The sequence below is a fragment of the Nycticebus coucang genome, chromosome 18, assembly GCF_027406575.1.
Source record: "Nycticebus coucang isolate mNycCou1 chromosome 18, mNycCou1.pri, whole genome shotgun sequence".
Taxonomy (NCBI): Eukaryota; Metazoa; Chordata; class Mammalia; order Primates; family Lorisidae; genus Nycticebus; species Nycticebus coucang.
The window spans coordinates 11928075-11939162 of NC_069797.1; the positions used below are offsets into that span (position 1 = coordinate 11928075).

The 11088-nt window shown below is 57.1% G+C and overlaps 1 protein-coding gene across 1 annotated transcript in view; it reads right to left on the reverse strand.

The window, feature by feature from the left end:
- Positions 1–4040, reverse strand: part of MYO15A (myosin XVA) — a 66033-nt gene extending 61993 nt beyond the window's left edge. Inside the window, exon 1 of the mRNA XM_053569178.1 lies at positions 423–4040. Within this exon, the coding sequence (XP_053425153.1) occupies positions 423–3998 (3576 nt within the window). The 5' untranslated portion in view covers positions 3999–4040. The remainder of the gene's footprint in view (positions 1–422) is intronic.
- Positions 4041–11088: the final 7048 nt, after the last annotated feature.

Sequence of the window (11088 nt, forward strand, 5' to 3'; positions counted from 1 at the left end):
AATAAGAGGCTGGAGGAACACCACAGATCTGGATGTGGGGGTAGGACAAGGTAGACAGAGAAACCCTAAAATTTTTCACTTGGCTTGGCCAAAATTTCTGAGGGGCATGTGGGGGCCAGATCCACCATCCAGATTGGACCAGGGTAGGGGTGCCCAAAGCCCAGGCTGGCACTGACAAAGATACCTTCCCCCACAGAACCCTATGTCTCTGTCCTGGGCCTGCCAGTGCTGGGCATCCCTATGTTCAACCTTCCAGAGGCTCTGAGAGGTCAAGGCCATTCTCCCCAACTTACAGATATGGAGACTTAAGGCCCAAGCAGGCAGTAAGCAGCTCGTTCACAGTTCTCCTCAGGCCATCTCTCCTGTCCTGCCTGTTCCTAAGCCAAACCCCCCAAGCTTCTCTCTGACCTGTGCCCCCGTACCTTGTTCTGCCAGCTTTTGGGGCCAATCTCTTCCCAGGGGCCCTTGAGGGACAAGCAGGAAGCTCTGGGACCCAGGCGGCAGGACTGAGAGTGGGTATGTACTCTTGGCCATGGTCGGTGGGCATTCACCAACAGCCAGAGGCAGGAACAGCGTAGACTCCAAGCTTGTGGCTCAGAATTAGGCTCAGGCTCCTGGGTTGGAGGGGCAGTGGGGTGCAGGGTGGAAGGCCCAACTTGCTGGAAGGAGCTCAGCTTCTGCACCAGAGGCATGACCACAGCAAAACGCCCAGGGCCTGCTTGGTGCTGCTCACCCTCCTTGGGCAGGGGCCCTAGGGCACCTGTGGGCGCCAAGGGGGCTGGGGCTCTGGGCAGTGTCCCCCAGCGGCGCCATGGCGGCCAGGTGGCTCTTGTCTGGTCACATGCTGCAAGTGGGTATGAGAGGCTGAGTCTTAAAGCCTTCTGCTCTGGAAGGACATCCTTGGAGGGTGTCTGGATAGGAGACTCTGGCTCTGCTGGTAACTGAGGGTCCCTGAGGATGGTCTCTTTTTCAGGCTTCTCAGGGCTAGGGCCAGTTGATTTGATGAGCTGTCCAGGTCCAGGGTCATGGTGTCTGCCCAAGAAGACACTGTTGTAGCCTACAGGTGAATCTTCAGGCTGAGGAGGTGGCACAGGGCCCACATACTGGAGGAAGGGGTTTTCGGGCACAGGGGATGGCCTGGAAAAGCCTCGGCGGCTGCCCACAGCCCCTAGCCAGGGAGAGGGTGGGCGCTGCGTGGGAGGTGCATCCACGTCCCAGCTGGTGGTCAGCTGGGGCACTGTCCAGGGCGTTTCCGAGTCCTCAGGTTCTCTCGGGCTTTCCCGGGGCTCCACGTGGGGAGCCGCAGCCCTCCAGGACCCGGTGCCGGGCTGGTGAAAGGGCGGGCGCACCCGTGGCTTCACGGCCCGGGTGGGCGGCTCGCTAAGGCGCCGCCAAGTGTGTGGGAGGTGCGAGGGCAGGTTGAGGGAGCGGCGCCGTAGGCTGTGACCTAGCAGAGGGGGTGGTGAGGAAGGCCGGGTAGAGCCTGGTCGGCCCAGGCGCCCAGAGGCTCGGTGGGGACCCGGGGGCTCCCGCAGTGAACGGGGGCGACAGGGCGGGGGCGGGAAGGGCGGCTGGAAGGGGCGGCCGCGGATGGACATCCGAGGGGACGGGGGCCCCAGGGGAGAGCGGTAGCCGGGGCCTGGCAGGCTCCTAAGCGAGGGCTGCGGAGAGGGCCGGGGAGACCAGGCCCTTCTCTGCGATGCCTGCGGGGAAGCCCAAGGGAAGCCGAGGCCGGTCCCTGGAGGACGAGAGACCCTGAAGGAAGGCCGGGGTCTGGGGAAGGCCAGGAGGTTGGGGGGCACCTCCGGGATCACAGAAGGGGGCTCCACGAAGGCCCACCAGCTCGCCTGGGGTACAGGGGGCACGTGAGCTGGGGCGGCCCAGGGCGGTGGGTGGCGGCGGAGAGAGCCATAGGGCGAGGTGGGCCGGGGCAGGCCTGAGAGGACCGGAGAGAAGGGCGGGGCGGGCGGAGGGCCGGAGCTGGGTGCCCGCGGGGGCGGGGGAGGGGGCGCGGGCGCGGGCGCGGGCGGGGAGACCAGCGCGCTCCAGTGGGCGAGAGCTCGAGCGCGGGCCCCTGGCGAGGGCGTGCGCGGGCGCGGGGATGGGCGGTGAGAGTTGTTATTGTTGAGAGCCCGCGCCTGGGCCCTCCTCAGCACGATGGGCGTGTTGGGCCGGTCGGGGTCCATGCCAGCTAGCTTGTAGCCGAAGCGTTTGTATGCCGCCTCCCTGACCACGGGGCCGCCCCTGCGGGCCTTCTGGCTGCCCCTGAGCCGGGGGATGGGCTGCTTTTCTGACAGCGTCTTTTTGAGGAACCGCGCCAGAGAGGTGGCCGGACGAGGCTGGGGGCGTCCAAACTCCGGGCGGAAGCCTAGGCCCCGGTGGGCACCGAAGGCAGACAGGGCGCGCTGGAGGTTGCGCTGGCGCGGCGTAAGGAAGCCCCAGAAAGGGTGGCCATAGGGCCCTGGGGGCATATCCTCCTCTTCCTCCTCCTCATCTGCATCCCCCAAGGGTAGTGGAATGTCCAGCGATGGTGGAAGGGGCACCTCCAACTTCTCTTTCCCAAATAGCTTCACCTGGGGCCGTGGGAAGAGGCGGAACTTGCGGATGAGGGACAGCTTGGACCTGGCAGGCTTGTCCATGCCTTGCTGCTCAAAGAAGGCGGAGCTGGGCAGGCGGAAGGACGTACTCTGCCGCTCCCCACCGGCCTCCTCTGGCTCCTCCAGCTCCTCCAGCTCCACGATATCATCCATGGGGTGGGCATATGGGTTGTGGAGTGATGGGATGGGTGGCGGCACCCAGGGGTACCCAAAGGCCGACTCCTCCGGGTAGAGATAGGGTAAATCGGGAGGGTAGATGGCCTCATCCCCACTGCCATAAATGCCTTCGGCATAGGGGGCAGGGTAGGGATCGAAGTACGGTACATCGTAGGGCATGTCGTATGGGAGGTCATAGGATCGGTACGGTGTGCCATAGGGCGCATAGGGGTCCAGGGGGTAGCTGTAGGGGTACGCCTCGCCCTCATAGCGGTCGTAGTAGCTGTAAGGAGAAGAGTACCCTGAGGGGGGCGCGTATGGCGGCTCATAGTCATCGTAGCCGTAGGTGTACCCCGGGTAGAAGGAGCCCTCGTAGTAGTCAGGGTGGTAGTACTTGTAGGGGTCCTCTGGCGGGTACACATAGTAGTGGCCCCCGTGGGGCGGCCAGGCTGAACTGTAGGGGCCATAGTCTGCTAGGTATGGCTCCTGCTCCTCGTAGTGGTAGAGTGACTGCTGGTCGTAGTAGTCGTCGCCCTCTCGGTGGTAGTCGTAGTACTCGCCCAGGTCTTGGAAGCCCTCAAGCCCATATAGTGACTTACGGGAGCCGGAGTGCCGGAATGGGGCCTCGTCCTCAAAGGGCAGGAAGCCCACGGGATCTCCCGAGGAGTAGATGCTGCGGCTGCGGGGGAACCTCCGCAAAGGGCCTTCATGCCGCAGGATCTGGGCACCAGAAGGGAAGGGCAGCTTGCGGGAGCCAGAGCGCTGGAGCCAGGCGTCCAGCGTGGCCTGCTCACTGCCTGACTCCTCAGCCTTTTTGAGGAGGAACTTCTTGGTAAGCCAGTTGATAGCCGTGGACGCCTTGCTAAGTGACTGGGCACGTGGCCGCAGGCGCCCGTAGCCTCGACGGCCTGGGAAGCGGATCACCATGAAAGATGGCTTCTTGCCTTTCATGGCCCGCTTTTTCTTGCCCACACGCATCTGAGTCATGAGCTTTGATGTGGACTTGAGGACAGTGCAGGCCTTCTTTTTGCGTTTGGTCTTCTGGGGGCCAGTATGGAGGCCCCAGAAAAAAGCTGATGCACTCCGGAACTGGCCCTTTTTGGAGATCTTAGGTGTCCGGTCACGAAAGCCCATGAATAGCCGAGATGTTCCCTTCAGGCTCCGCTTGGGTTTCTCTGGCTCCAGGGCCTTCTTCCCCTTCTTCCCTTTCTTGGCTTTCTTCTCCTCATCTTCCTCCTTCGCCATGGTGGCCACCTGTTTCCCACCAGCCTAAGGCCAGGATCACAGGTTTGGGGACTAGGAGACTGAGGACCTGCTTGATCTCCTGCGTGCAGCTGGACACACAGTCTCCTTGGGCTCAGAACAGCAGCAACTGGCCAGAGTGGTGTGACGAGGGCTGGGCCAGGATTCTGGGAGGGTGGATCCATAATTCATTTCCTCTAGAGCCGCCTTGGGTTTCACTCTGAGCAGTGGTGGAAAGTGGGTGGGTGTTGTGTACTGGGATGGAGGAAGCCTGTGAGGCCTGTGCTGAGGAAGACATCTTGGCCTTAGAGTCACTGTGATGACAACTGTGCTGATCCTGGTCAGGACCTCCTGTGCCTCAGCTGGCACAACCCCTGAAGGGAGCCCTTGGGCCACTGTGACTTGACAGAGGAAGGCACTGAGCCCTAGAGATGGGACACTGTCTGCCCTAAACCACCCAGCACAACTTGTACTGGGCCAGAAGTGGAAATTGGTCTTTTGAACCCAGGGTGGGATGGCTGAAGCCCACCATGTCACCTTGGAGGAAAACCCTGGACCCTCCAGATCCTGAGCTAGAGAGGAGGGAATGGGGAGGGCAGGTGCCCAGGGCTGAGGTCAGTGTAATGGGATCTGGCCAGCTCTTGGGAGGTGAATAATACATGGGAAGAGCCAGGCTGCTGGCTCAGAAGGCAGGACAAGATGGGGGTGTCTCAGCAGAACTTCAGCAGGGCCTTGTGAGGCTTTACTGGAGAGTAGGCCTGGCTCTGATCCCTAGCTCTGCCATGGACTGGCCTGTGTGGTCTCAGTAATGTCTCTGCTCTCCCTGGGCCTCGGTTTTCTCATCTGTAGAATGGGAGTGACAGGCTGTGCTCTGTCTCCTTCATGAGGGGGAAGCAAAACCGGATGGAGCTGCTGGATGGTAGAGAGGCTGGAAATGCCTGCTGGTGGCTCCTGTCTGCAGTCCCTGCCTCCCCTACCTCTCCTCCTTGTTTTTGCCCTGGCTGAGTTGGCTGTGGCTGTGTGGCCCCTGCCCTCCCAGGTGCACCAGATTGCTTCAGGTTGGGCACTTGACCCAAGGCCATGTGCCCACTGTCTGGTTAACTAGTCTGCCTCACTTTTGGGAATCTTCACTAAGGGAGGTAGAGGGCAGGGGAGAACTTGGGGTGGGGGTGGTAGCCCTGGGCCCAAAGCCTCGAAACTGGCTGTCCTCCCTGTCTTCTTCTGTCTTCTCCCTCTGGCCAAGGCTCAGTACATGCAAGGGCCAGGGTGTCTTCAGACAGATCAATAATTCACATCAGGCTCCCCACTCCCTACGCTGCAGTTTAGGCTTTGGGTCCCAGAGCTAATTCTATGCTTGTTGAAGGTTTAACATAGGAGACAAAAGAGCAGCAAGGTTCTGCCCTGATTCTGCTACTTGACAACTCTGTACCCTCAGGTGAGGGGCTTCATAGCCTCAGCTTGTTCAGCTGTGGAATGGGGACAGAGAGAGGCTTCCTAGGCCAGTGGTGAGGAGCCAGGAGGGGAATGCGCAGCAGGCTAGGTCTCCTTCTCCATTCGCCTCTCCTCTGTTCATATCCTCTGCTCCTCCACTTTCCTTCTCCCCAAGATTTGCTGAGAACTAGTCAGTGCCCAGCCACTGAGAAGGGCTGTTCCAGGGAGCTGGTGGATCCTGCTTCAGGCTGTCAGTGGAAATAGGAGCAATTAGGTGGCCCCTGGGCCTACCTAGCACGGGGTGAGCAGGAAATGGGCCTCTTGCAGTGCAGGATTTTGAGGGAACAGCCATTCTCCCTGTCACCTCCTAGGCTGTGCACTCTCCCTCCTCTTTCTTGGGCTGTGCCTGCTGCCCACTTGAGGGAGCCCTGAGGTGGCAACACTTGTCCCACCTCCTGGATCCCAGAGTGAGGCCCTGCCAGGTGGGTGGCACAGTGATCTCACAGAATTCTGAGGACAGGTTTATGAGGTAGGAACTGCTGTTGTTTCCATTCTCCGGAGAAGGAAAGTTAGGTAAAGGAACTTGCTAGAGGTCACCTGGATTGGGAAAGCAGAAGCCAGATCTGGCTAGGTCCAGATCTACCTTTCTCACTAACCTTTCTGCTTGCTGAGCTCCTGGTGTTTGGTCCATCACCCAAGAGGGGAGCAGCTTAGGATGCTGGGCAGAGGTGGGGTTTAACTGTGCAGATCCCAAAGCCTGTTCCTGCTGGGAGCTTGGCAGGTGGAGTGACCCAGCCAGGCCCCTGAGGTGGTTGTCCCTCATGTGCTGCATCCCTGCTTGGGGACCCCACCTGGAATCCTAAGTCAGCCTGGCCCCTGACCCCATCCCTGCAGGTCCTCTAGCCATCATTTACCCATTCAGAAGTCTCCGTGAGACATACTGTGGGCCAGGGGTTGTCTAAGCCGCTATAACTGAAACAGACAAAAATCCTGCCCCAGGGAGTTGGCATACGGAAGGGGCTGTGGTTAGTCAATAAGCAAGGAAAGTGAGCAACATAGATGATGGTCAGATGGTGATAAGTGCTGTGGATGGAAAGAAAGCCAGGAAGGAGGTCCAGGTGCAGTGGCTCACACCTGTAATCCCAGCACTCTGGGAGGCTGAGGTGGGTGGCTTGCTTGAGGAGTTCAAGATGAGCCTGAGCAAGAGTGAGACCGTATCATCGCTACTTAAATTAGAAAAGCTAGCTGGGCATGGCGGGCATCTGTAGTCCCAGCTACTCAGGAAGCCCAGGAATTTCAGGTTGCTGTGAGCTAGGTTGTCACTGCACTCTACGCTGTGGCAAGAATAAAAAAAAAAGAAAGCCAAGATGGACAGCAAGAAGTGGGAGCATGTGACACAGAACAGTCAGGGAAGGCACCGCTGGGCAGGGGTCATGGGGCCAAAACCTGCAGGAAGTGAGAGAGGGAGGACTGTGGGTAGTGCCTGGTACTGAGGGGTGGACTAGTGGCCAGAAGGCAGTTGGGGCTCCGCTGGGTGGTGAGCTCAGACGTTGAGGGCACACATGTGGGGCCTTATGGATTATGGTGGGTACTTGGCCTTGATAGCTACCAAGGCTGTGAGAGTTTTGGAAGAGAAGTGATGGAATTTGACCTCAAGTCTTCATGGGAGCCTTTGGGCTGTGGGAGGTCTGCCTGCAGGGATGAGGGCAAAGGCAGGGAGACCATTGCGGAGGCTTCCTTGGGGGTCCAGGCTGCGCACAGCAGAGGTAGGGAAGAGTAGTAGGAAGCTGAGGATATGTGGCAGGTAGAGCTGACAGGATTTGTGGAGGTGGCTGTTAGCAGTGGCTCCCAGATTTCCTTATGGAATAGCAGGGAGGATAGAGAGGCTGTCATTGGCTGAGGTGAGGAAGTCTATGAGCAGAGGAGGCTGAGGAGGTAGGACCCAGAAGCCAGCTCTAGATGTGTGAGTGTCAGATGTCCACTGGGTACTTCCAGGGAGCTGTCAGGGGGCCATTGTAGAGATCAGGGCTGGTGACATCAGCTGGGGAATTATTGGCATCTAGATGGCATTGAAGCCACAGTTCTAGAGGATGACATCAGGGAATGGGTACAGAGGAAAGAGAGGCCAAGGAACAAGCTCCAGGGCTGCACTGCTCTGGGGTCAAGGAGGTGGTGAGTGACCACCATAAAACCAGTGGAGGAGGTGGCGGAGAGCCAGGAGGGGGTGGGGCCCTGAGGCTGTGGAGGAAGGCAGAGGATTTGGGAAGGGTGGGCACCTGGGCCAGTGAGTTGAAGATAGGGAGCTGCCCACTTGAGGCAGCACCTTAGAGGTCCAGGGTAATCACAATGAGGGTGGTCCCAGGGAAGTAATGGGGGTGAGGGAGGTTACACATGAAGGGAGAGGTTTTGAGAAGAACAAGACTGTGGTAGTTACAGGGTTGGTCTACCTGTGGGCACACTGAAGCCACTGCAGTGTGCACTTTAGCAGGTAAATTGTATATGGTATGGATTATATCTTGATTTTTGAAAATGAGGGATTTTGAAATTTACCACTGGGAATCTACCCTATCCATTCTTTGTGCATGTAGGGGTTGTGGTACACGCAGAGCCACACATTGCTGCCGTGGATCACAATATGTTCCAGGACAGAGCACCACATGGCTGCAGCAGAAAAGGTGAGCAATCTCTGTGTACCATTCGGGAGTGCTTGCTCAGGTCTGCTAGTACAGGAAGCAGGATGCAGGACAGCCTGTTGTCTACAATGTGTACCGAGGCCTGCCTTTCTTTAGGAAATGTGTGTGTGTGTGTATGTGTGTGTGTGTAGGGGTAAGAATATAAGTTTGTATTTGATTTTATTTACATATAAAGATGTGACAATTAAGTTCACAAACTCATCCTAGAAAAAGTGCTACATACCTCATCGCTGACTATCACTACAATTACCTTCAAGGTACTCCCCTTAGGGGGCTATGCACCAACCCCAGCACCTAGTCCACCCTTCAAAGAAATTTTGGAACTCTTTTTCTGGTATGGCTATCACAGCTGTTAATCATATGGCATGCAAAAATACGCAAGAACAATAAGGAGCACCACTCAGCAAGACACTGCCACATGTTGACACAAACACAGCTGTGAGACATTGATACACTGAGGTTATGAAACTTTACCCAGTTGTTTGTACAGTGCTTGCCACATACACAGTGGCAAGTTTGCTAATTTGTCAGGCATCATTCCAGAAAAAGGGGAGAAGTGGGACAGGGCTTGCCCTTCAGGCACAAGGACCTCTTTCAGAGCCACACCCCTGCCTGCCCCAAGTTGGAGGTCTTTGCATGGAGTTTGTCCAGGAGAAAGGATGAGAAGGTGACCCTGAGAAGAGATCTGAAGGATGAGAGGAGGCCAATCATGGAAGAGGGAACAGTGTCCAAAGAAGATGGAAGAGCATGTGCAAAGGCTAAGTGGTAGGAAGAGCTTAAAGGAAAGTCCTATATCTGGAGCATGTGATGAGGGGCACATGGAATGAGAAATGCCTGGGATGGCAGGCAGTAACCAGCCTCAGGAGGTGGTAGAGGCTGGGATGGGACTTCAGCCACCATCCTTAACATAGTGGGGAGCCACAGCAAGGTTAAAGTAGTGCTGTGAACGGATTTGCATTTTGAAAATAATGAAAACTAACCCACACTGCCAGTGTTATTATGTGCCAGACTTGGTGCTGAACAATTTTCTGGAATATCAAATTGCGTCTCACATATGCAAGACAGAAACTTCTTGACATTTTATAGATTAAGGGCCCATCTTAGAAAGGTTAGATTGCTCAGCCGAGAGCCCACAGCTAGAAAGTGACATGGCCTATGTTCAAAACCACTAGGCCACACAGAACTCAACTCTCACCACAACACTCTGTAGTGGGCACAGTTATTCTCCCCATTTCACAGATGAGGAAACAGCCCAGACAGGTTATGCCAGTTGCCTGAGATCACACAGCCTCGGGCCACTGTGTGGAGAGGGATGGGGAGGAGGCAGCAGGAGGGACTGGACTGTGAGGAAGCACAGTGGCCACATTCAGGATGAGGTGATGAGACTGGCCTAGTGAGGGATGGGGCTGGGGTGAGGGTAGAATCAGGTGGAATTGGGGTTGGCCTGGTGCGCTGGATGTTAAGGGGAGTCGCCTCCAAAGTGAGGCAGGGCATGTGGGAATGACACGTTTGGCCTAGCACATGGCAGCTTTGGGCAGCTGTGGGACAGTCAAGGAGGCAATCTGGACCCAGGACTAGAGCTCAGCGGGACAGCATCCAGCAGGTTGACTGGGATGGGGTGAGCTGTCAGGAAGAGAGACAGAGTGGGAAGAAGAAAGACCTATTCTGGCTTTCTTGCCAAAGGGAAGTTTAGAAGTAAGGAACTTTGGGAGAGGAAGGGGCATGGAGAATGGATGGATGCATATGATGTGGGACACATGATGAAAGTTTGTTCCCTCAGCTCCTCTGCACACCTGAGTCTTCTAAAGCTGCAGGCTGGGCCATCCCTGGGACGTCACAGAGATACCAGGTTCAGCTTGGGACTGAGCAGCCCTGCTGTCTAGGGACAGGCCGGAGTAAAGGTGCAGGCCCTCTTGTGATCACCAGGCAGGGTGAGTTATGGGAGAAGGGTGGTTGACAGGATTGGGACCCAAGCCTGGGGTTTACCCCAGTGGGGTGGGTCAGGGACCTTTGGAGTTCTTAGGAGGCCTCCCTAGCCCCAAGGCACTGTGAGTTGCCAAGCCAATGACCTGGGCACGCACAGCTGCACAGTTCCTCTCCTCACACACAGGTAGGCAGTACGATCATAGTGACCACCAATCTAGAAAGCTCAGGACGCAGCAGAGACACAGACTGCCTGATTCAAGGATATAGGCCTAGCCTGTAAACAAGCCTGCCCTGGTAAGGTGCGTGTATGACCCAGGGGCTGAGCTTCTGACCCAAGCCTTCACTATCTGAGGACCCCAAGACCCCAGACACACCTCCCACCCTTTCCTAGCCAACTTGGGGGGCAGAATAGACCTGGATCCAATCTAAAGTGTGGACTTGGCCAGACACTCTGGAACTTAGAGCCTGCCCTACCTTTCCCCAGGCCCGTAGGTTGGGGAATAAGAACAGCTATGTTGCAGGCAGAAACCCTCACTTAGGACCTCATGGGCAGCTGGGGAAGGGCTGAGGTAATCCACCAAACACAAATCTGTCTTGATGCCCTCATCACTAGGAGGATACTGCGTGGGCATCATCATGCTATCTCATAGGTGGAGAGAATGAGGCTCAGAGAGGAGCCTCACAGTGAGATAGGCGAAGATCCCAGCTCTGCTGCCACTCCTGCAACATTGGGGAGGGCAGTGGCAGACCCCAAGGTCCTAGGACTAGGGTCTCCTTACCTGGGTCCCTTGGCCTGCTCCCCGCCTGCATACCGCCTAATGGGGGTCCTGTGGCTGGCCCCAGGAGCACGGCTGGCTCAGCAGAGCAGATCAGTGTTGTGGAGAATGGAGGCCCAGCCCACCACGCTGACCACCTGGGGCTCCATGTATATTTAATGATGTCTATTATTCCTGTTTTGTCTTGGGAAAGGAGTGAGCAGCTGACAGGGAAGCCAGGCACATTCTGAGAGCTGGGCAGTTGACTTGTTCCACACTCCAGCCTGG